The 25,913-nt window shown below is 43.0% G+C and overlaps 3 protein-coding genes across 5 annotated transcripts in view; 2 read left to right on the forward strand and 1 right to left on the reverse strand.

Moving 5' to 3' along the window:
• Window positions 1-456: 456 nt before the first annotated feature.
• Window positions 457-3,964, forward strand: LOC122145263 (fibroin heavy chain-like). The gene is made up of 6 exons (XM_042757755.1): window positions 457-702; window positions 937-1,068; window positions 1,689-1,880; window positions 1,911-2,512; window positions 2,567-2,798; window positions 3,816-3,964. The coding sequence occupies exons 1-6, from the start codon at window positions 609-611 to the stop codon at window positions 3,962-3,964; spliced, it is 1,401 nt and encodes a 466-aa protein (XP_042613689.1). The 5' UTR covers window positions 457-608.
• A 1,286-nt stretch (window positions 3,965-5,250) lies between these two features.
• LOC122145333 (keratin, type I cytoskeletal 14-like) lies at window positions 5,251-6,047 on the forward strand. Its single transcript, XM_042758511.1, has 2 exons — window positions 5,251-5,862; window positions 6,003-6,047. The coding sequence occupies exon 1, from the start codon at window positions 5,284-5,286 to the stop codon at window positions 5,812-5,814; it is 531 nt and encodes a 176-aa protein (XP_042614445.1). The 5' UTR covers window positions 5,251-5,283; the 3' UTR covers window positions 5,815-5,862; window positions 6,003-6,047.
• Window positions 6,048-14,498: 8,451 nt separating this feature from the next.
• The window catches only part of LOC109055831 (neuronal membrane glycoprotein M6-a), a 46,027-nt gene continuing 34,612 nt past the window's right edge, over window positions 14,499-25,913 (reverse strand). For 2 of the 3 annotated variants that reach the window (XM_042758528.1, XM_019073015.2), the window contains exons 2-7: window positions 22,350-22,542; window positions 21,206-21,362; window positions 20,679-20,832; window positions 19,479-19,555; window positions 18,731-18,796; window positions 14,499-16,604 (exon numbers count right to left, since the gene is read on the reverse strand). In XM_042758528.1, coding sequence (XP_042614462.1) covers window positions 16,452-16,604; window positions 18,731-18,796; window positions 19,479-19,555; window positions 20,679-20,832; window positions 21,206-21,362; window positions 22,350-22,542 — 800 coding nt within the window. In that variant the 3' untranslated portion in view covers window positions 14,499-16,451. Of the gene's footprint in view, window positions 16,605-16,980; window positions 17,116-18,730; window positions 18,797-19,478; window positions 19,556-20,678; window positions 20,833-21,205; window positions 21,363-22,349; window positions 22,543-25,913 lie in introns of those variants that run through there. The other variant, XM_019073016.2, reaches the window with a different exon arrangement.

Genomic DNA, 25,913 nt, shown 5'->3' on the forward strand with positions numbered 1-25,913 from the left:
CTGTGAAATAGTTGCTGCATTATATTTTTGTTGAAATTTATTAATTAAAAAGAAAACAAGACTTGTAATATTTTTACGAATATACAGTTGTTGATTACTGAGTAAATGGTTTGCACACTGTTGCACATTACTGTTGTATATTTTGTTCTGGTTAATTTTAAGAAAAGAAGAAGATTTAGAAGAACCGGCACGCAGCGCTGCATGAAGTCGAACACACCTATTGGTACCACAACATGATCCCTGTACCACCTGACCACTGCAGATTCATTTTGCAGTTGATAGTGTCGCCATAGAAATGCACAATCCTCTCGTAATTAGGTTAGCTTAATTATTATGACATGGCGTGAACGCAGCATTCAGCTCATCCAACCCCAATCAAACACACCTGAACAAGCTAATCAAGGCATTTCAGATTACTAGAAAGCTACAGGCAGGTGAGTTTGATCAGGCTTGGAATTGACCTGTTCTCCTTGGATCTTTAAAACCCCATTTTACAGAGGTTGATATTGCAGCAACACATATTTGTTTTAGTTTTGTGCACTTTGCTGTCTGCTTCTCCTGACGCACCAATTCAGCGCATTTTCCAGCAGAGATCACAGGCCGGGAGGATGACAGCTCGAGTGTATCTCTCGTTGATTGCTGTTTTATTGTGTCTGTTTGGATGCTTGAGCGTAACTCACGCTATTCAAAGACGAACCACAGGTGAGAAGATCTGTTGCTTTCATTACACAGCCTGAAGAAATGCAGAAATAAGTCTCTCAGTCTTTGAAAGTAATTAACACAGTTTATGAATGAGTAGGTTTTAAAACACTTGATTTGAAGCAGACAAATGTCAAATTTGTATTTAGGTTTGAGACCCATTGTGAAACCCCTGATTTACAAATGCTGAAACCACACTACCTGGGCCTCCCCTAATGATCCTCTTGAATTCTCTAGTGGATGGTTTCTGTCCGGCAAGGCTGATGGTCGTGCCGTCCCATCGAGGATGTTCTTCAGATGAAGACTGCCCTGGAGGACACAAATGCTGTCGATTTGACTGTGGGCCTGTTTGCGTACTACCTGTTTTCAGTGAGTTTCAGTTAATAATGGATGCTAGGACAAAAAAAAGCAACAAAAATCATTGAATTCAATGTAAGTTCTAAGAAGAGACTTTGCCTTTTCTCGTCTAAAGTAGGTTTGAATTCATCCCTTAGGATAGTTTTAAGTACAGGATGGTTTTACAAAAGAGGAATAATAATTCGAACAGTGGTCAATTCCAGTCCTGGGGACCCCCTGCTCTGCATATTTTTGCAAGTCTCCCTTATTTGATCAAACATGCAAAATGTGCAGCGCAAGGGGTCCCCCAGGACTGGAATTGAGAACCACTGACTTGGAATATAATTCACTCTTAAAGTAAAACTTGCTATTCATGCTTTGAGTGTTTTGTTGTATATTGAAGTGGCATACTATCTATATCAGGGGTGGTGAACTCTGGTCCTGGAGAAGCGCAGCCCTGCAGAGTTCCGCTCCAACCTAAATTAAAACTTACCTGCCTGTAGCTTTCTAATAACCCTTCAGGCCTTGATTAGTTTGTTCAGGTGTGTTTGATTAGGGTTGAAGCAAAACTCTGCAGGGCTGCAACTCCAGGACTGACGTTCGCCAGCCCTGGTCTACATGCACAAACTAAAGCTGAATATGTGTTCACGCAGTGAAGCCGGGTCAGTGTCCCATACCGGAGATGATTCCACTGTGTGCTGAAAGCTGTTTCAATGATGGCCAGTGTCCTGGCACACAGAAATGTTGCCCAACCACCGGTGGCTTTGCATGCAGTGGACCACGTGGTCAGGGAAGAGGTCAGGCAAGTTGCCAGGGAAGAGGTATTGGCCAGGGAAGCGGTTATGGTCAGGGTATTGGCCAGGGAAGCGGTTATGGTCAGGGTTATGGTGTGGGAATGGGAAGCGGTTATGGTCAGGGAAGCGGCATGGGCCAGGGAAGCGGCGCGGGAATGGGAAGCGGTTATGGTCAGGGAAGCGGCGCCGGAATGGGAAGCGGATATGGTCAGGGTATTGGCGTGGGAATGGGAAGCGGTTATGGTCAGGGAAGCGGTGCTGGAATGGGTAGCGGTGCGGGCCAGGGTAGCGGTTATGGTCAGGGAAGTGGCGCTGGAATGGGAATCGGTTATGGTCAGGGAAGCGGAGCTGGAATGGGAAGCGGCGCTGGAATGGGTAGCGGTTATGGCCAGGGTAGCGGCGCTGGAATGGGAAGCGGTTATGGCCAAGGTAGCGGCGCTGGAATGGGTAGCGGCGCTGGAATGGGTAGCGGCGCTGGAATGGGTAGCGGCGCGGGCCAGGGTAGCGGCGCTGGAATGGGAAGCGGTTATGGTCAGGGTAGCGGCGCTGGAATGGGTAGCGGCACGGGCCAGGGTAGCGGAGCCGGAATGGGAAGCGGTTATGGTCAGGGTAGCGGCGCCGGAATGGGTAGCGGCGCGGGCCAGGGTAGTGGTGCCGGCATGGGTAGCGGCGCCGGCATGGGTAGCGGCGCTGGAATGGGTAGCGGCGCTGGAATGGGAAGCGGCGCGGGCCAGGGCAGCGGCGCCGGAATGGGAAGCGGTTATGGTCAGGGCAGCGGCGCTGGAATGGGCAGCGGCGCTGGAATGGGTAGCGGCGCGGGCCAGGGCAGCGGCGCCGGAATGGGTAGCGGCGCGGGCCAGGGTAGCGGAGCCGGAATGGGAAGCGGCGCGGGCCAGGGAAGCGGCACCGGAATGGGAAGCGGCGCCGGAATGGGAAGCGGTTATGGTCAGGGCAGCGGCGCTGGAATGGGTAGCGGCGCTGGAAAGGGAAGCGGCGCTGGAATTGGAAGCGGCGCGGGCCAGGGTAGCGGCGCTGGAATGGGTAGCGGCGCTGGAATGGGTAGCGGCGCGGGCCAGGGTAGCGGCGCTGGAATGGGTAGCGGCGCGGGCCAGGGTAGCGGCGCTGGAATGGGGCGCCGGCATGGGAAGCGGCGCCGGCATGGGAAGCGGCGCCGGCATGGGAAGCGGCGCCGGAATGGGTAGCGGCGCTGGAATGGGTAGCGGCGCTGGAATGGGAAGCGGCGCGGGCCAGGGAAGCGGCACCGGAATGGGAAGCGGCGCCGGAATGGGTAGCGGCGCGGGCTGGAAATGGGTAGCGGCGCGGGCCAGGGCAGCGGCGCCGGAATGGGTAGCGGCGCGGGCCAGGGTAGCGGAGCGGGCCAGGGAAGCGGCACCGGAATGGGAAGCGGCGCTGGCCAGGGAAGCGGTTTATGGTCAGGGAAGCGGTGCTGGAATGGGAAGCGGCGCGGGCCAGGGGTAGCGGCGCTGGAATGGGTAGCGGCGCTGGAATGGGTAGCGGCGCTGGAATGGGTAGCGGCGCTGGAATGGGTAGCGGCGCGGGCCAGGGGTAGCGGCGCTGGAATGGGAAGCGGCACGGGTCAGGGTAGCAGCGCTGGAATGGGAAGCGGAACGGGCCAGGGAAGCGGCGCTGGAACGGGAAGCGGCGCGGGCCAGGGTAGGTCGCCGGGCAAGGGAAGCGGCGCTGGAATGGGTAGCGGCGCGGGCCAGGGGAAGCGGCGGCGCGGTCAGGGAAGCGGCACGCTGGAATGGGAAGCGGTTACGCGCAGGGAAGCGGCGCTGGAATGGGAAGCGGCGCGGGAACCGGTTTATGGGCAGGGTAGCGGTGCTGGAAATGGGAAGCGGCGCGGGCCAGGGAAGCGGCGCTGGAATGGGTAGCGGCGCGGGCCAGGGCAGCGGCGCCGGAAGGGTAGCGCGCGCGGGCCAGGGTAGCGGCGCCGGCATGGGAAAGCGGCGCCGGCATGGGAAGCGGCGCCGGAATGGGAAGCGGCGCGGGCCATGGGAAGCGGCGCCGGAATGGGAAGCGGCGCGGGCCAGGGGAAGCGGCGCCGGCATGGGAAGCGGGCGCCGGCAAATGGGAAGCGGCGCTGGAATGGGAAGCGGCGCGGGCCAGGGTAGCGGCGCTGGAAGGGAAGCGGCGCGGGGGAAGCGGCGCTGGAATGGGAAGCGGCACGGGAATGGGAAGCGGAGCCGGAATGGGAAGCGGCGCGGGCCAGGGAACGGCGTTTTATGGGAAGCGGCGCGGGCCAGGGAACCGGTTAATGGGAAGCGGGTAGCGGGCCAGGGAAGCAGCGCTGGAATGGGAAGCGGCGCGGGCCAGGGAAGCGGTGCTGGAATGGGAAGCGGCGCTGGAATGGGTAGCGGCGCGGGCCAGGGTAGCGGAGCCGGAATGGGTAGCGGCGCGGGCCAGGGTAGCGGCGCTGGAATGGGTAGCGGCGCTGGAATGGGTAGCGGCGCTGGCCAGGGAAGCGGCGCTGGAATGGGAAGCGGCGCCGGAATGGGAAGCGGCGCGGGCCAGGGAAGCGGAGCCGGAATGGGAAGCGGCGCCGGAATGGGAAGCGGCGCGGGCCAGGGCAGCGGCGCTGGAATGGGTAGCGGCGCGGGCCAGGGTAGCGGAGCCGGCCAGGGAAGCGGCACCGGAATGGGAAGCGGCGCCGGCCAGGGAACCGGTTATGGTCAGGGGTAGCGGCGCTGGAATGGGAAGCGGCGCGGGCCAGGGAAGCGGCGCCGGAATGGGAAGCGGCGCCGGAATGGGTAGCGGCGCTGGAATGGGAAGAGGTTATGGTCAGGGTAGCGGCGCTGGAATGGGAAGCGGTTATGGTCAGGGTAGCGGCGCTGGAATGGGTAGCGGCACGGGCCAGGGAAGCGGTGCTGGAATGGGAAGCGGTTATGGTCAGGGTAGCGGCGCCGGAATGGGTAGCGGCGCCGGCATGGGTAGCGGCGCGGGCCAGGGCAGCGGCGCTGGAATGGGAAGCGGAGCCGGAATGGGAAGCGGCGCCGGAATGGGAAGCGGCGCGGGCCAGGGCAGCGGCGCTGGAATGGGAAGCGGTTATGGTCAGGGTAGCGGCGCTGGAATGGGTAGCGGCGCGGGCCAGGGTAGCGGTGCTGGAATGGGAAGCGGCGCGGGCCAGGGTAGCGGCGCTGGAATGGGAAGCGGCGCGGGCCAGGGTATCGGCGCTGGAATGGGAAGCGGCGCTGGAATGGGAAGCGGCGCGGGCCACCAGGGCAGCGGCGCCGGAATGGGTAGCGGCGCGGGCCAGGGTAGTGGTGCCGGCATGGGTAGCGGCGCGGGCCAGGGTAGCGGCGCTGGAATGGGTAGCGGCGCTGGAATGGGTAGCGGCGCTGGAATGGGAAGCGGCGCGGGCCAGGGAAGCGGCACCGGAATGGGAAGCGGCGCCGGAATGGGTAGCGGCGCGGGCCAGGGTAGCGGAGCCGGAATGGGAAGCGGCGCGGGCCAGGGAAGCGGCGCGGGCCAGGGAAGCGGCACCGGAATGGGAAGCGGCGCGGGCCTGGGAACCGGTTATGGTCAGGGTAGCGGTGCTGGAATGGGAAGCGGCGCGGGCCAGGGAAGCGGCGCTGGAATGGGTAGCGGCGCTGGAATGGCAGCAGCGGCGCGGGCCAGGGAAGCGGCGCTGGCCAGGGAAGAGGCGCTGGAATGGGTAGCGGGCGCGGGCCAGGTAGCGGCGCTGGAATGGGAAGAGGTTATGGTCAGGGTAGCGGCGCCGGAATGGGAAGCGGCGCGGGCCAGGGCAGCGGCGCTGGAATGGGTAGCGGCGCGGGCCAGGGTAGCGGAGCCGGAATGGGAAGCGGCGCGGGCCAGGGAAGCGGCGCTGGAATGGGAAGCGGTAATGGTCAGGGTAGCGGCGCCGGAATGGGTAGCGGCGCTGGAATGGGTAGCGGCGCTGGAATGGGAAGCGGCGCTGGAATGGGGGCGGCGCGGGCCAGGGCAGCGGCGCTGGAATGGGTAGCGGCACGGGCCAGGGTAGCGGAGCCGGAATGGGAAGCGGCGCGGGCCAGGGAAGCGGCGCTGGAATGGGTAGCGGCGCGGGCCAGGGAAGCGGCGCGGGCCAGGGAAGCGGCGCTGGAATGGGAAGCGACAGGGACCAAGCGGGAAGCGGCGCTGGAATGGGACGGGCCAGGGAAGCGGAACTGGAATGGGAAGCGGTTATGGTCAGGGAAGCGGCGCTGGAATGGGTAGCGGCGCGGGCCAGGGAAGCGGTTATGGTCAGGGAAGCGGCGCTGGAATGGGAAGCGGCGCGGGCCAGGGAAGCGGCGCTGGAATGGGAATGGGAAGCGGCGCGGGCCAGGGAAGGGGCGCTGGAAGTGGGACCAGCGGTTATGGTCAGGGTAGCGGCGCTGGAATGGGTAGCGGCGCGGGCCAGGGAAGCGGTTATGGTCAGGGAAACGGCGCTGGAATGGGAAGCGGCGCGGGCCAGGGAAGCGGTGCTGGAATGGGTAGCGGCGCTGGAATGGGAAGCGGCGCGGGCCAGGGAAGCGGTTATGGTCAGGGAAGCGGCGCTGGAATGGGCAGCGGCGCGGGCCAGGGCAGCGGCGCTGGAATGGGCAGCGGCGCTGGAATGGGAAGCGGCGCGGGCCAGGGAAGCGGCGCGGGCCAGGGAAGCGGTTATGGTCAGGGAAACGGCGCTGGAATGGGAAGCGGCGCGGGCCAGGGAAGCGGTGCTGGAATGGGTAGCGGCGCTGGAATGGGCAGCGGCGCGGGCCAGGGCAGCGGCGCTGGAATGGGCAGCGGCGCTGGAATGGGTAGCGGCACGGGCCAGGGTAGCGGAGCCGGAATGGGAAGCGGCACCGGAATGGGAAGCGGCTCTGGAATGGGAAGCGGTTATGGTCAGGGTAGCGGCGCCGGAATGGGTAGCGGCGCTGGCCAGGGAAGCGGCGCGGGCCAGGGAAGCGGCGCGGGCCAGGGTAGCGGCGCTGGAATGGGTAGCGGCGCGGGCCAGGGTAGCGGCGCTGGAATGGGAAGCGGCGCGGGCCAGGGAAGCGGGCAGGGATGTGGTCAAGGAAGTGGTCGGCGATGTGGCCAAGGTCAATGATGTGCTCAGTGAAATGGTCATGGGAGGTTTGCACAATACTTTCTGGAGATCTTTTCAATTCAGTGCTTTATTCATATGGCATGTTTTCACTGTTTGCTCAAACAGTTTAGAAATATTGTATCTCCCCCACTACCACCTCAAATAAAAATAATTGCTAAATTGAAGAGTTGGTGTTTTTTGGTATCATTTGGCTGTTTTCTCACAGCTGCTCTCTGGCATCAGTGCTTGAAGTTCTTCTTCCTGAGACCTGGACAAAGTATTGTGTGGGTGTGTTTTTTTTTTTTTTTTTTTTTTTTTTTTTTTTTTTCTCCAATTAAAAATGTATTTTTGGTAAAGCTGAATTGGCTGCAGCCATTACTCCAGTCAGAAATCATTTTAATATGCCAATTTGGTGCTCTAGAAACATTTCATGAATGCTGAAAACAGTTTGTAGGGAGCAAGTAATACTTCCATAAGCTCTTGTGATTCTTCTGACAATATGTTAAAGACAGCATGTTCCTAGGAGATGTTGATTTTCTTAAACACAGTTGTACTAATAGGAATAGTATAACAGGTATTGCAGGTCAAAAGCTTAGGACCTGTGTATTTAGAATTGGAATAAAGCTTGGCGTGTTTGGGGAAACATACTGTTTAAATAAAGTAAAAGAGGCTATATTTAAAATGTTTCATGGTATATTCAGCTAAAAGTGTGTTAGAGATTTAATCTGGATATTGATTTATTCCTGCGATTTGTTTGCGATTTTGTATTTGTTTACAAATGGATTTTTTATTTTTTTTGGGGGGGGGGTGTATGTGGAAAATGTAATTAGAAGGAAAACATATTACATTCAAGTTAAATAATTTTGATGTGTAGTATTCAAATGCATGTAATTTTCTTGTACATCTTTTTATTATTTGGAGAACATTGTTAATTTTGTAAAAATGAAATTTCATTTTTACGTATATAATGGATAAACATTTTATTCAGTGGAGTGAAATGCCAAATGCATTCCATCAAGTCTTGCTCATAGGGAAAACACTGGAATGTAAAAATGACTAATCAAACTGTTCATAAATTGTGATGCATCTTTATTGTAAGTGACAATGTATAATCATTTTGCACTTTTTATACTTTTTTTTTAAATTCAGTGATTTTTGCATATATTTGGTGTTTGTAAAAGCACAACTATTTGTTTGTCTGTTTGTTTGCCACTCCTGCAAATTTGAATAACCATTAAGATATTTTTGGCATTTCAACTGACATTTAATTTAAACAGTTGTTAATGTTGGTCTGATCATGTGTATAATGTCATTTTATCAAATGCAAAAAAAAAAAAAAAAAAAAAAACCTGCAAAACAATAGTAACAGGAAATTATAATTTTACACTTGTCTTTAAATAGTATAATGTATTGTATAGTGTAATGTACATATAATGACAATGTATGAGACTGAAGTGCTTCAGGCGTAATTGTTTTTCGGTATAAGGAAATATTGCAGTACATACATTCCTAATTTATGAGGAGCACTTTGATTTCTTAGATTTATAAGCCACATATAGTCTGAATTAAGTTTGTAAGTGATAAGCAAAAATAAATGACAAAATTACACTTACTCAATTGGGCTTTAATGCAAAATCAGTATGATTGTGCCCTCCACTAGTTCTTTCTCCCTTCTCATCGTTTCCTTCTGGCTTATCTGTCTTTTTCACACTCTCCCTCTCTCTCAAATTTTTCTGTGGCTGTGGTCATTACCATTAATGTGGCCACTTTCTCCTCAATTAACCATGCTGCAACTCAAGCAGAACGTTGTATCAATGCTGGCAGGCCTGTCTAGCAACAGGCAGGATATTAAAAATAACAGTCTCCCTTACCAGAGCGCTAATCCATGCTCTGTCAAAAAGAAGGGCTGGGCTTTGAAATGTACTAAAATAAATTGGAGACAGAGACAAGATGTGTGGAGCAACATTAAGCCTCAATGAGACAGGAAACTGGCCTCAATTACAGTGAAGTATTGGGCTCAGAAGAGGGCTGCAATGTGTCATAAGAGGTCGCTCCCCTCAGAAAGGCAATTATTGTTCAAAATGAAAAAACAGATTCATATTCTGTTATGTTTTATGCATGACAAACCCGAGGCAGAAATGTAAAATTCTAAGCCAAATTTTTAGATTGTTTGCCTCACAGCAACTGCACACACAGCATTTTATAAGAGATTTTAAATATGGACATATGAGATTATGAATAATGCATTTGAGAATGAATCAACAGACATTTTGTTTTCTGATTTATAAGTAGGGCTGTCATCAAGGGAAACATTGCACAAGGACCTCTGATGAAGGCATCCTCTAAGGTCTTCTGGTATAATCTACTCATTGGGCCCATATAAAGGAGGCCTAACCATAAATATCTCATCCCAGGACCCCCATTTAGCAATGGCATTGTTTATAAGTAGTACGTAAGGGTTCTTTTACACATTTGTGAATGGAAATGGCTTCATTAAAGTTTAAGCTTGAGAATCACGGCCTCCAGGTGCCCATTGCTCAAGCTTCACCCAAGGGTTGTGGTGTGAGCCGGACATTCTTTTCCTTTCCTTTCCCTGGTGGAAAAAAGGCTCAGCTCCATCTGTGCCGGCCACATGGCAGGCAGCAAACCGTTGATATCCCAGCTCTTCAGGAAACCTCAGAGGCACATGGCCACACTGCTTGACTACAAAGCCATGTGTACTGATATATTTTGATATAACACCGTTAAGTTTTAAAATCTCATTTTCTACCCACCATGTTGCCATGATTTTAACAAGGCATGCAATTGTCCAAACCTCCTAAAATGTTATTTGTTTTCAGTAAACACTTTTTTTTCACATATTTTCATACATGAATTGTGTAACTATGCAAACATTAACAATAAAGTGAAATAAAAGTGTATGACTGTGTTTAGCTTTATGCAAACTCATGCATTAACTTGTGAAAGTAAAATGAATTAATTGTTTCAATAAAGCTATTATTTGTAAATAGATAAATCAAATTAAAAATGTAGCACAGTTTTTGTCTTATTTGCTATATATTTTTGGTCACACTTTATTGTAAGGTCAAATTCTCACTGTTAACTATTAACTACAACTTTTGCTTCAATAAACTACTAATTTGCTGTTTATTAATACTTAGTAAGGTAGCTGTTAAGTTTATATGGGGTAGAATTAAGGGATCTAAAATACGGTCATTCAGAGTAAGGCATGTGTATTATAAGTACTAATAAACAGCTGATATGCTAGTAATATGCATGCTAATAAGCAACTAGTTACTAGTGAGAATTGGTCCTTAATATATATAGCCACACATGGTCCATGCATATATTGCAGGTTATTAATACATGTAAGTACTAGTTTCCCATATATGAAAATGCATTACTTAATAAACTGCATTATATTTTTCAGTACATTCCCATGTGTTTTTGTTTAGTAAGGATAATTTTATATCAGGTCCTTGAACTACCATTTTCATTTCATAAGGGAGCTTGGAAAACATGCTGGTTTGCTTTGTAGAATATAAACAAGCCTATGCAGTGGTCTTCAACACTTCATAAGACATTCCATTAGAAATAACTTGGATTGGGGAAATGGATCCCAGGATAGTTCTATGACACCAACAGAGACTGTTGCCAATCTCTTTTACAACTGGACGTGCTAATTAGGAATGCCAACACGTATTATTCTCTGTCCTGCTGTTACTCACAGGTGATCCATTAGAACACTACACGCATCTCTTTTGGCTCAGTATGTTTTATGGATTGAGGGATGAATGGCCAATCTAAGCACTAATGAAGCAAAATGCCCAGAAGAGATGTAAGAGAGAGAAAATGTATGGTGTATGTACACCATTCTACCTTACAATGGTCTGATTATTCTACCTGTTATTACACTTAATTATGTCTGATTGTCCATTTAAACAGGAAGAAAATTCCACAGTACATTACAGTAAGTGACTAGTCAGTAAATCAGAAACTTAGGTTTTGTTCTAACACTATGACATTTAAAAACCAATCAAACTATATAGATTCACCAATTTTGCCTACACAGTGAAATTGCCTGTTACAGCTTATCAGGTGCTCTTGTTTAGAAAATGTGTTTCTCTATCTGTGTGTGCGTGTGCGCAAAAGCTTTCAATTTCAGCTAAATGCTGTTCTTTTGAACTTGAAGAAGTATTTTACAATGTTATTGTTTTCGCGGTTTTTTGGATAAATAGAGATTTTATTTCTTAAAAGCATTTTAAAAATCTTACAGATCTAAAAGTTTTGAATGGTAGTGTGTTTGAAACGGAAATAAGCGAATGAAATTTTGTGCTAGTAAATTGGTAAATTAAATTACTGGTCTTCACCACACACATGCATTGTTTTATTGTACTGTAGGAACAGTTTCCTCCAAAATAAAAATTCAGTCATCAATTACTCACCTCTTATATAATAATCAAAAAGTGTTTTTATACAGTGTCAAAGCTGCTCTTTTTCAATATAATGCAAGTGACGGGAACACTGTTTTGCTTCACTTACATGATATTCAAAAAGAACAGCTGTGGTTTGGAATCGGTTTAGAACAACATGAGGCTGAGCTTATAATGACCGAATGTTTTTTTTTTTGTTGTTGTTGTTGTTTTTTTTAGGATGCACAGCACTGTTCCATAAATAAATGGTTTTATTTTAATTAACATGATACTCTACAAGAAAAATGTCTGCATGTTAAGGGGTAAAGGTATTGGGAACATGAGAGACAGAGAGGTGAATTCAATGGCTTCTTAAGATGTGTTCTAATAAAAGTCTAAAATGACAGGCCCCTGTATTTGCATTATTTATTACACAGCAGTAAAAAAAAGAAAGAAAAAAAGCGATGAGACGATGAATATCCGACACTGTTAACGCTGTAGAAAAAGAGCAGGCTGGTTTTCTGGTTCTGGCATATACATGAAGCATGAGTAAAAGAAATTTCGCCATTGTTCTGACAAATACTCGTGGATTAAGCGCCAGCAGCAAAGTGTCTGCTTACACACTGGAGAGATGTCAGAGGGCCATTCCTGTAAGTTCCTCCATTAGCCAGCAGAGAGCGCTTTCAGTCGAATCCAAATGGCTCATTGTCATACCACATTTGTGCATTCTTTGTACGTTCATTTGTTACTAAATTTGAATTTATTTTTTTCTTAATAAATAAATAAATAAAGAACAAGAAGGGAACATTGAAATGAAATCAATAATTTACACTAACATCAGATGAAGATGAAGAGTAATAAAAGCTGCTTTATATTACATTATAGGCTGCCGTATTGGGGACATCATGTTGAGATCACATGATCAAATGAATTATGGTTGCCCTGATCTGATACTTTCTGGGTGACTAAATAAATTATAACATATAAAACACAGAACATTTTTACAATGGGTCTCTTCGTCATACAGCATCCACACCACTAGGCTTCAGAATGAGTACAAGTCTGCTGTCATAGTACCTTTAAAAAATAAAATAAAATCCCTGTCTGCATCCGAAATCGCTTACTTCCTGACTATATAGCAGGTGAAAAAAAAAAAACAGTTAGTGAAAAGACAATGTCTGAATTCACAGTATTCATAAAACAGTATGCAAAAAGTCCCCAGATGACCCTCTGAAGTGGACATCTGCTGAACACTATACTTTATATACTATCCCATGTGGCCACAGGAGCAGATTTTTGAATGGCAGTCAAGCAACTGACATTGTGAGTCACATGACAAAGACAACATGGCAGATGTAATATTTAGATTTTTAAATGTTGTACCTTCTCAGATGGTATGCGATTTTGGATGCATTTATTGAGTTTACTGAGTTATCCATTTAAGGAAAAGACCCCCTGTACTGCAGTAAAAGTGATTCTCCTCTGCTGTTGTTTTTGTCCAATTCAGATATTACACTCTGCATTCAAGTGAAATAATACTCAAGAACATATGTGGCTTCTGTTAGAGAACCATTGCTTTTAGTATCAGTTGATGGGGAGTCAAACAAAGGACAAGCAAATGCACACTGTTGATTTTTTTAATGTTCTAATGATGCTATTAATAATCCAGCATAGCTGTTACTGGGTCACATAGACCTGAAATGATAAACCACACTTCAAGAGTCAAAATTTACTCTGAATTTGTGCCCTGCATTTAACCCATCCAAGTGAACACACACACACCCAGAGCAGTGGGCAGCCATTTTTTGCTGTGGCATCCAGGGAGCAATGGTATTGAAGGTGGAAGAGAGTGTTGGTCACACCCCCCCCCCCCCCCCCCCCAACCTATAAAATCCCTGCCAGTGCCGAGACTCGAACCCACAACTTTTGGGTTAGAAGTCCAACTCTTAATAAATAAATTAAAGTCTAAACCATGTCAATATGACCTACAACAACTGTGAACCCACTTGATAAAGAAAGTGATGCATATTATTTATGAGCCTCTTTAGATGCCCAAGACATTTATTATGGTTAACTTATTATTATGTCATTTATTATATTGCTCAGTGGGCTCAGTAGTCTGATATCAATGCATGTTTGTATATGCCAATTAATCTGCCATGTGTCCAAGCAAATCACAAAGTAGGCTGTGTTCTATACCTTTTTCCTTCTTAGACTAAATTAGATTTCCTTGTTAAACTTGTTAAAATTTTGTATGTTGATTTTTGTGTGTGTCAGTCATTAACAGTGAAATAAAATGTCTGCTGCAGACCATAAGTTACAAAAATTTATTTTTAGACCGTCACTGCCACCTACTGGCAAACGATTGAATTGTAGGCTCTTAAAGCCATTACAATGAGACATGGACAACCATTCAGTGCTGTCCAGTATGTAGTTCGCCCAAAAATGAAAGTTTGCTGAAAATGTACTCACCACCAGGCGTAGTCACCATAAAGAGTTTTATTTATCAGAACAGATTTTAAGAAATATAGCATTACATCACTTGATCGCCAGTGGATTTCAGTTCACAAGACATTAATTGATGGACTAGAGTTGTGTGTGTTCTTATTAATTATTGTAATATTTTATCAGCTGTTTGGGCTCTCATTCTGATGGCACACATTCACTGGGGATCCATTAGGGAGCAACTGATGATGAAACAAACCCATCTACATTTTGGATGGCCTGAGGGTGACTAAATAGATGTTACATTTTAAGTTTGCAATAAAATGTATTCCACCTGTAGAATTTTTTTTATTATTCTGCTTTCATGTTCACAGATATAGATCTGGTTAGCACAGAGCATAGAACATTCAGTCCCATCTTGACATGCAAGGACTGTCCTTGCGTTAATATTTAAATGTTAATTTATAAATATGTTGTTAAATTAACTATAACATAAAACCAGTTCATATTTGACAAATTACTTTAGCTAAAAAGGATGTCTTGAATAATTTATAGATTAATGGAAAGACAAAATTCACAGACTTGGGTGTTCCCTGTAACCATGCTATAGGTCAGCATTTCCTTGTGCTATAAAAATCAATGCATTTTTAACTATGTATTGTTTTAAACTATACAGTACATGTTTTATAAAAGTTCAATTACATGGCCTCAAAATAAAGTACATACCAAACCCACAACAAACAAGAACAATTTAAACAAAACAAATTAACAAGTACACAAGTGTCTTTATTTACGCAAGCAACTTTGTTCCTACAGTTCGAAAAGAAAAAAGCCACTGTCAAGCTGTTGGCACATTTATGTACAAAACCAGTTAATTTTACTGCCTGCTACAAAGCATTCTCAGTGAAAGTACAACAAAAAACTAGTACAGTATGTGAATAAAGCTGAAAGCAATGTCAGGGTAATACTGGATATGCGACATCATAACAAGAATAGGTTTAAGACATGGTTCGGAAAAATCATCACAAAGGACAAAACTCAAACACTACAACCTAATAAGATATTTAGCTTAATATTGTTAGCTTAGCAACTGTAATACTGCACATTTAGAAAAAATATATATAATTGACCCCAGCAAGACAGTCTTAAGTGTAAAAATCAAAATAAAGGATTTTTTTCTTTTGAGTTAGTTAAAACTATTACCATAGGATGCATAATCATGCCACAGTTAACAACTATATTTATTTTTTTTTTTTTACCTAATGCAAGTTTCTTTTGTGGTTTTAAAAAAGCTGCATGACTAATAAGAGTACAAGGGACTCAGAGCTGATTCCAAATGCACTTACACCAAAAAACTCACAATGGTCCATAAGTGCACAAAAACTAGCTTTTTTTATTTATTTTAGTTTTTTGAGACACTGACAAAGGTACTTTACTGCAAAAGTAGGGCAACTGAAGTCGGCAAGACCAAGCCAAAACACTGAGTTTTGAGTAACACATGCTGGTACATCCATATCTTTCTTGTATTTATTCAGAACGGGTTCGATTTTTACGTAAAACCTTGTTTATTTAACCTTCCACAGTGTTTGGCAGATTCGTTGCAATCAACTTTTCCACTTAGATTTATACTTCTCTGATATAAACGAAAATCTCAAGAATATCAACTAACACTGACTGTCGAGATGAACTGACATGAAATGTGTATACATTTAAAGAGATATATACAGTTCAGATGAATGATGGAAAAATGTGTTTTTGTTTGAGTACTTGCATTTAAAAAGTTAAAGTTAAAACTAAGCAATAAAACACCTGAAAATGTTATTTGCATGTGAGAGTATGGCTTGCAATGGATGAGAGAAAGCAAATATCCCAAGGCAAATCCTACTTGACCACTCTAGCTGATTTAAGATGTTCTTTCTCGGTCCTTCTTTCCCAGTCAGCAGCCATCTCTGTCAAAGCACCAGTGTCACACCTTCCATTAATACTGCGCACAGCTAGAATATACAGTTAGGCCAAGCTACAGTATAGCAGTAAAAGTCACTTTAAGGTACTTTTTGAAATCCCTGGCACTCCAAAACTGAATCTGTTGGAAAAAGAATCTGTACATTGTTTGTGCTGTTGCTGCTATAAGTGTGGCAGCTTGAGCAATTAACCTGTAAATCATAAGTTACAAGTTTGGTCACATTTTGGTTTTTAAAAAGTCTAAAGAAAATCTAAATCATGACTAGCCATTTATAGGGTGAGCTTGAAGAGCGCAAATCATCCGTGTGTAATACAAAAATGTGAAAAGTGTTCTTTAATCCCTTTGGCTAAACCCAAACCCCCTAACAAGACCCAATGAAACCTAAAAGTATGTGGTACAAAAGAGGAGTCACTCAACTTAGTGTGCTCTCAAACATGTCAATGGAAAAGGGAGGTAGAGGAGAAATGCAATCGGAACAAGGACAAAAAAACGAAATCTAAATCCTGGGTAGTCAGAGTCGTTGCCATGGAGACGATAAGCACGTCCCAAGACCAACATTCTGGGTCACACCCCTACATACCAAGTGTTACAGTTATTTACCACCCTATCCCATCCAATCCCTTACCCCTGAAACCATGGAAATTAAATATAGTTAAGTTTAGTTTATATGTTTGTCTTCAAGGAGGGGAAGGGCATGCTTATGTGTGTTTGTGTGCATGTATACATATTTATATGTGTGCGCATGAGCGCATGCTTTATGTGTATGCATTCAGACGCTCTTTAGAGCGAGTAGAGTGGATATCATGAAGCTCCTGCTCCTCCTTGGACTTGATGTCCTCATATTTCTGCATCCGGCAGGCGTCCTTCACGTAAGCCCAGTTAGCTGACAGCACCATCAGGTAGTGCACCTACAGCAACACAGTGGTTAGAGGGAAGGGTTAGTGTTAGTGCTGATGACCCATCTGTACCCACAAAGAGGTCAAAAGGATTACTTTGGAGACTGAGGCGTTTAGTGGCCCAGTTTAGACTGGAGATCAACTAGATCAGTTGTTTCCCTTGTCAGACGATGTGGCGACCAGATCCAGCTGAATATAAGCCAGGTTAGTTTGTTCATTTACACTTGTTATCGCTGGTAACTGGTGGGTTAACTTGGGGAGGTGGGGGAAGGACAGGGACTGAAATGATATTGCAAAATGGAAGAGCCTGGGTGTCATTTTAATCAAGCCAATTAAGGGACGTCATTATGAAAGTTGCTGTTGTGGGTGATGGTGGTGGGGCCCTTGGTGGAATGAGAGTGTGTCGGGAGGTCGGGAGGGACACCCCGAGCGGGAGCTGGCTTCAGAAACGCGTGCAGTATCTCCCCGTGTTCTTTGATGTCAGAATGACATGGTTATGGATGAGGATAGACACGGCCACCACCTATCACAGTAGCCAGGTCATTGAAAAAAAAGGGAAAGGAAGAAGGTTACTTGCTGCCACCTAACAACCCTATTCCTAACTCCTGTTCACCCTCACATGGTTCCAAACCTGTATGATATTCTCTCTCCTGTAGAAAAGAGTATGAGATGTTTTATTTACACAAAGTGCAGTGAAAGTGAACAAGAGCTGTCAAGCTCCAAAAAGCGTCATAAAAATCCAAACAACTCCAAGTCTTCTGAAGCCGTATGATACCTTTTTTATTTACTGATAATCTTGTCCTTAAAGCACTTAAATGTTATTCACGATATTTGTATATTTGAATATGTGCATCAAGAGGAACCACTATAAAGGCAAACGTCATTGGTTCTTGTGGGTCTCATAACCAACTGTGATGTGCCATATTACTCCATATTCATATGCAATGTTTAATCATACAAATGAGGGAAAGACTTATGATGCCTTTAGTATGCGTTTTAGGAGCCTTTGGTCACCATTTATTTTCATTGTATGAAAAAGAGCGGCAAAATGTCTCTGTGATTTTTTGGAACAACAGATTAAATAATTCATGCCAAAATGTTCATTTTTGGATGAACTTTCCCTTTAAATTTGGATTGTTCAGAAAATTGTGCTATAATTATATGCATTTCCAGGACAATGTTGACTCCTGCAGTTCCATTGCAAATGCCACACTAGTTACTTTTTTCTGAAGTTCCTCCGTAAACCAATGGGTGGCATTATTGCTGCACAAATCATCAAACTGCAAGCATGCAGCAGTATTCTCTGAAAGGTATGATGTAATTATATAATCAAAAGAGCACAAATTATGCAGTTTTTTTTCTAAGTACTTAATGTCCAGGCTGTTTTCTCATTTCCAAACCGGTGTGGAATAAAGTTAACTCACATAAATAATGTCGGGCAGTTGCCTTTGCAGAAAAATTATGCTTTTCACATACACTGCAAGGATGCTTAAGCAGATAACAAAAGCACAATGCAGTGCAAAAATACTTAGAGTATTTCATTACATCAAATTAATTGGATGCTATACTATTTACCTTCTACATAAGTTATTGCCTGGAGTTTATCATTTTATCATTTTCCTTCCTTACATTAACCAATAAAAAACAGCTTTCCAAGGTTCAAACCAAAGGGTAGAAAAGCTGCCTCAAAGAAAATGGTGTCTCACAATTACTTATCGCCGTTCCAAACTAGCTTCTCTCCTTCCTTCCCTTTCCTCTTCTGTTTCCATGGCAACAACACCTCCTGCATTTTCCAATGATGAACATTCCTTTCCCTCTCTCTCTCTCTCTCTCTCTGTCGTCTTCTCTCTTTGCTCACTCACTATGTTACAAGAGGCCTTGGAAGTATATTGCATTTTAGACAAGCCTGCACATTCTTTCCTGATACACTGTAATTCTGTAGATCACTGTAATTTTATAACACACTTGTGCTTAGATTTCATAATACTTGAAGGTGTCACTGGAATCATGGGATTAATGAAACTCATAAATCAATCTAAACTTCATTGTATTGACCTAAATATAGATTTAGGGAAAACCTGTATAGTGTAGAAGCTGCGCAATCAAGAAAGAAAGGAAGAAAGAGTGGAAATGCTCACCATGGCGATAACGGCTGCTCCAGCCCCCGCAAGTGCACAGACAAACAAGTGGAATGTCAGATCCAGCTGGAGAAAAGACAAAAAAAGATTTTGAAGAGGAGAAAACGTGGATGGGTTCACTGACAAGTCATCAAGAAGTACAGATAAACCTAAGAGCCAGATTTACTAAACAAATAAACTACCGGTAAACTGACTACCACAAACCTTAGTAAATCATGTTGCATAGTTCATTTAATTTTTTTTTTTTTTCATAAAGGAAAACTCCTATAAATGCATATGCAGTAAGGTTAGTTGCCAAAATAACTATCCAAATTGTTCATTGTATGCCTTAGTAAATCCTGACAGCAAGTGTTTGCACTGGTGCAAGCTGTAAATCTGGCGCTAGATCGCCAAAACAATCTAAAATGATAAACTCCAGGCAATAGTGACATCTTTACTATAATAATAATATTGTGAAAGCATAACATCTGCTGGCATATGACTTGTGGTACTGTCCATACAAGGAGCTGCACAATCTTGCAAATAAATATTACATTTTAACTATTACATATTTATATGGTGAAAACACCCGCTGCACTGTATGACTTCAGTCTTAAAAGCGTGGAAAATTCACAATTTATTCATATTCTCTCGCTCACTTCCCACCCTACTTTTATGTCATAAGTCGCTGACTGTAATGGTGGACTGAATTTAGATGAAGGCTAAAAGATAGGATAAAATAAGCCCATCTTGTGAACTGGCAACTGACCTCATTAGATTCACACATCTTGATGAAGTTCTCAGAAGCAGTGCACAGTTTTTTCTCCTCACCGATGGACACAATTCCTGCAATTTAAAGAAAGTGAGATGTGTTAACAGCAGATTTATTAATAATGCAATGATAGTACATACATAAATGACAAGTAGGTATGTCAAAGCTGCCATTTAGTGTTCAGTTTTGCAAACATGTAGAAGTCATGGGCTGTGTCCGAATGCTTAGGCTGCTGACTTGTTGCCTTGCCACTTTATCAGGCAACAACTTTGCAGGCAGCGTTTGTGCATTAAGTCACTTCACAAAACTGATTTCGAAGATGCTTCTAAGGCAGCGTAACGGTTTAATGATCTACAACAAAACAGAAAAAGCTTTGGTGACAACTAAGCGAACATTTTATTACTATGAGACTGATTTCTTGCTGCAAAAAGTTGGTTAGAAACACATTTACACACAAACTGACCACCAAACACAACTTTCAGATACCACCTTTATTTTTTTAGCTCAACCATCACGGAATGGAACACACAGGATTGTGGGATATCAAAGGCAGCAAAGGATACATCTATGCTGCTTTCAAAAATCAATCAGATGAAGGCATCTCAGGAGACAGGAAGTGAAGCTAACATTGGATTCGGATGTGCCTTGATGTCTTCCTACCTTGAAATGCAACCTTTGATGTTGCAATACTGTTTTAAAATTATTATATTTAAAAGTTATAATGGTGCTTCCAGCAGTAATGATACACCGTGGTGTTCTGTAATATGTAACAAGAGTGTTTAATGATATCTTAATAGTGTTTATACTGTATATGCATTCTGTCATTTAGCTGCTGCAAAAGAAAAAAAAAATCAGTTTTTATAATAAATTAGTTATTTTTCAATATCCTCTGCCCTTGGATGTCTAATGCATGTAGTCTGTCACATTCAGTAATTTCTGCACTAAAACATGAAATAAACTGCAATATTTAAGTAATCTCAGCCATTTACAGCCCTATAGCCAGCTAGACTTTCACTAATACTTATTTAGTAATCCTGATCCACTTGAATGTGACTAGAAAATAGCAGCCCTAGGCAGCGTTCCCATCCATAGATCCTTATTTTATTTTGCTGGCTAAGTATTTGGTTTACACCAGCATGCATAGAACATAAGAAATGACTGAAAAGGTGCCAGATGTTGTTGAAATGAGATACGCACCATACTGACGCAGGTCGAAGCAAACGTTGGAACTTTCCACCAGTGTGATGTTCTGACAGGTGTTCCAGATGTTGAAATACATGAAGACTGGCAGGGAGGTGAATGCTGTAACTCCCAGCCAAGCCAACATGAAGATATAAGTAAGCATGATGAACTGAAGGAAAGAGAAAGAGATAGTTTACACTTCAAATGTGGCACAGAATCGCTTATGAAGTGGCACTGAAGTATCTTTACACAGATTGTATAATGCTGTTCAGAGGTGGTATAAATGCATGCACAGCAATTAAAAATGTATACTGTGATACTAGCATCTAAGGTGGGTCAGGACAGGCATAATTTAGTCTTGCTTTAATGCTGCAGTTTGTCTTCACACTGAATTCTGAGCTGGCACAGAGCAGTCTTAACTTGGCTGTGTAAAGACACCTATATAATTTCCATAACTTCAGTAACTTATAAATTTAGGGATGTATGATATGCATGCTCTCCTGCCTGTGCATTAGTTCTTTTAGATGGGTGGTTGATCTTACCCAAGCACTGACACAGCGCCCACAGGTGGTGATCTTAAAGTCCCCATAGAGGTCCCGAATGGCCCCAGTGGTGAAAAATCCCTCCACCATCAGCAGAATACCATAAACGAAGAAGGCTGCTGCCACTCCATAGATCACATACTTAAAGATGTCAATCCTGAGGAAGTAAAACAATAAATAATTAGTCATTTCCTTATGAAAAGAGTGTCTGTGCTTATATTGCAAACAATGGTAATTCAATAAGACAACAGGGAGCATATTGGTGACAAAGTATTTTGTGAAGCCTTTATCCACTTAATTTTGTGTGTAGATTAAATTCAATTATACTGTCTAATTTTATCATTTCAAAGCCTTACGCCAAAGTATTTGGTAAAACAAGGTAAAATGGCTGAAAAATGCTGCTCCACACACAGCAACTATTCCTTCCTCCACCCACTCCTTTCTCTTGTTTTCTTTGTCCATCCTGCTCTCCTTCCCACCAGTGGGGTTCCGGTGAGCAGGTGTGCTTGGCTGATCTGGTGCGATTTCAGAACACTTAATTCTCTGAGTGGGACTGATGCCAAAACCTAACATGGTAGATCAGAAAACTGTGTGTCACTGTTCTTAAGAAATGTGTGTGTGGAAAAATATATTTCTAAATAACACTCTCCTCAATCTCCACTTCCTATAAGGCTGAATGATGTAAACACAAGGTTCAATGAATTCAATTTAATTCATTATAATAATTATAAAGTGCGTTTCTTTACTCGTTGTAGATATACAGTATCACACAGAAATTATTCTGTATGGCTCCTATTAGCTAATCCTTGAGCTGTGCTATATATTGTACATAGCTATTTAGTCCAATGTAATAACATTAACTAGCATGTTCAGGTAAAAGAAAATCCTCTCTGGGTCCAAATGACTGGACCACAGCATGAGGGCTAAATAACTTGAATAAAGGTAAAGTGTATGCAATATGTCTGCATCATGCTTAATGGTAAAGATAAACCACAAATGAAGACAATGAATGAATAAATTAGTTTCAGTACTGCATTATTAAGAACTGGTGACATGAACTTAATGAGATACATGTACATTTTAACAGACAGCAAAGCCTGACTGTATGTTCTTTTTTTTATGACTTTGGTATTGTGCCACTCACATGGTAAAGACATCCAGGGCATCAACAGGCGACCGGACAACATCAAAATAGGTCTGCATGATGGTGACGGTTCCAGAGAGAGCCTCATGACCACAGCCACAGAAGAGCGCCACCCCGGCATACAGCAGGATGGTCGCAATCAGAGAGGCGTAGGGAATCCCACTCAGGCATTTGAGGCAGCATTCAGAGCACCCTGGGAACAAGAGTAAGAGTCAGTCCATAACTTCTTCCAGAGCAAGTGTCTATAACAACCAATAGCTTTGCTTTGCTACCAATATATGCCGATGATGTTGTTAAATATAGGTGTAGAGGTGCCAGAGAAATTCAAATCAAGTAGAACCAAGGGAATGTGTTAAAAATGTACTCAATTAAGTATCTTGTTAAGTAAAAGTATTTAAAAGCTAAAAAAGAAGGAGTAATTTTTGATTAAATCGAATAACAACTGATTAAATCAAGGTACAATGGAATATATATATATATAAACTTATGATTTTAATAATGCATTCATAAATAAAAATAAAACGATTACTAAATGCTGTAGAATTATTGTTCATTCTTAGTTCATGTTAACTAAAGTAGCTAACTAATGTTAACTAATGAACCTTATTGTAAAGTATTAACAATGTATATTTATTGTATATTTATTTACTGCAGTGACACTGCAAAAGCATTATTCCTTGAGGGTTATAAACAACAAGGTTTATGCAAAACACATGAAAATGCTGAATTAGAGTGCGGTAAGTCCATTACTTAACTCAGAGTGGTAACAGTTTTACTGGATGAAAGTGCAAAGCAATTTCTATTTGCACGGTCCAAGAGAACATCCATTCCCATATATGTCACCGGGGATGAAGTTTAATGTGACTCTAACCAATCATAACTCCAGCAGCTGAGAGATTCATGGACACAATTCAACAGCACGCAAGCTATATTGATTGCAAAATTGCAAGCAAAGAATGGCACCAGTGGTGGCTATTCTGCAGCATGGAGCAGCAATGATTTATGGGTTATCATAATCAAAGCCCACCAGTACAGGAAAACAGAGCAGGTCTTCAGAGGATGTTTACTATCATGTATACATTAGAAGAAAAAAAAGAGTCCTTATTGTGGAACTCATTCAGTCGAGCAGGCTAAATGTTCACAGCACAAACTCTTAAGCCCTGCAGCAAATACTTAATACAGACGATACAGCTGAAGTTGAATGCTCACGGTTCTTAAGCTTACATCCCATCTTCCCATTGATTGGAGTTGCTATTGGTGCAGTGGCATTGTATCTGATTTCTCCTCACTCCTTGTAGCTGTGCCCCAGAACCTGCTGTTTACAGGCGTGTGGATAATGTGTATTTTGCAGCACTGACCCAGCTGTTACAGGGGAAACAGACTTACACCTCCATTACACCTTGAGAAGAGCCTGCAGCTCTGAACACAGTATAAATGCTCTGGAGAGCAGGAGACTGTTACTGCATCAAAACACGCATTATGTGAGCCTGACTGATTTTTAGTAATGCACAGATTAAAAATTATAACAATATTTATTTATTTAACACACAGTGCATTAGTAAAGTGTGCTGGAATTTCAATCACAATCAAACATTTCATATGCGTCTTGTTTTGTTTTCTATTCAAACACGAGTTTAATAAGAAAAACATTTAAATTAAAATTGTTAGAATTAATCAAAACGTTTAAATGTCGTAACATTTTAAGAACATTATAAAGTCTGCAGTCTGTGCATTGGTCAGAAAGATTGTATTTATTTATCTATTTATTCATTTATTGAAAGAAATTAATACTTCTATTCAGTAAGGATGCTTTAAACTTATGAAAAGTGGCATTAAAGATATTTATAATGTTACAAATTATCAAAATCAAAAAAAAACTCTCTCTTTCTCTCTATACTCTAAAAAATATTAAAAAAAAACATCAGATTCCAAAAAAAAAAATAATAAGCAGCACAACTCTTTTCAATATTGATAATAATAAGAAATACTTATTGAGCAGCAAATCGGCATATTAGAATGATTTCTGAAGGATCATGTGAGATTGAAATCTGCTGAATGGCTAGTAATGGCTGCTGAAATATATATATATATATAAATATATATATATATATATATATATATATATATATATATATATATATATATATATATATATATATATATATATATATATATATATAATAAATTGTAATAATATTTCACAATATAACTGTTTTTACTATATAGCCTTGGTGAGCATAAAAGACTTCTTTAAAAAACATTTTAAAAACTTTTGAAGGATACTGTACCTGTAATTTAATAGATTTTGACCAAAAAAAAAAAAAAATTTGTACCATTATCATGGCAATAAACTGCACCAAACTGCAATCCCTGTGGTGTGCTTAAGATGCAGAGAGTCTTGGGATCGCTGTCACAGATTAATGAGGGAGCCAAAGTATGTTCTTTGATCTCAGTGGGAAGAGGCATGAGATCAATACTCAGATTGTCAGTAGAAAACACTAGCCTAAATCTGGCTCATCAAATGCATCCCTCTCAACCCATATGTACCGGCAAGAAATCTATAATACTGACACAGGCAGGAATCTTGCTGTATGTACGGTTGATTCAAGTTCCAGAAACAATAGCTCAAAAAAGGCTAAAACCATCTCTCTGTTCTTGGATCACAAACAGTTTGAAAGTCTCCTAGTCAAACATGACTTGAGTCAATAATGCCTCAGTGTGGATGTGGTTATTTCACTGTTATATCACATTCTAAAATGGTGGAGAGTGTTTTTATCATTATGGATGCCCGCAGGAGGGAAGTCTGCACATCTATTGTCTGCAATTGATAGTGCTTCCAGTTATAAGAATGAAACGGTATGTTTGGGATAAATCAGAAACTGCTCAAAGTCCTCCTCAGATACAATAATGATTTTGGTAACACTTTAGCAGGCTATAGGGACCAATTCTCACTATTAACTGGTTGCTTATTAGCATACCTATTATTAACATATTGGCTGTTTATTAGTACTTACAAAGCACATATTCTGCATGACCATATTCTACATCCCTAATCCCCAAATTTAAGAACTAACTATTAATAAGCAGCAAATTAGTTTGAGTTTATTGAGGCAAAAATCATAGAGAGCGCGAGAGAGAGAGAGAGAGAGAGAGAGAGAGAGAGAGAGAGAGAGCGCAAAATAATAGGGAGCATTGGGCGAATGAACCTATAGGTTTGCTGTGTGGGTTATGAAATAATAGATCAGAAAACAGGGTTGCAAGTTGCAACAATAGTAAACTTGTTGGGTAAATAGGCCTGTATTATTATTAAAAAGATTAATTTGTCCTTTACGTTTTAGTAAAATAATAAAAGTTAGCCAAGTAAAAAAAAAAAAAAAAAAAAAAAAAAAAAAAAAAACTTTACATCCATGATGCTGATAAGTTAAAAAAGATATTATTGGTAAATTTTAACTAAATTTTAGACATAATGTGACAAAATATTTTTTTTTTGTAATTGTGTGACACCACTGACAGAAAAATATAGAAATTAAATAAAGAAATAATAATAATAATAATAATTACATC

Source organism: Cyprinus carpio, chromosome A1 (assembly GCF_018340385.1).
Source record: "Cyprinus carpio isolate SPL01 chromosome A1, ASM1834038v1, whole genome shotgun sequence".
Taxonomy (NCBI): Eukaryota; Metazoa; Chordata; class Actinopteri; order Cypriniformes; family Cyprinidae; genus Cyprinus; species Cyprinus carpio.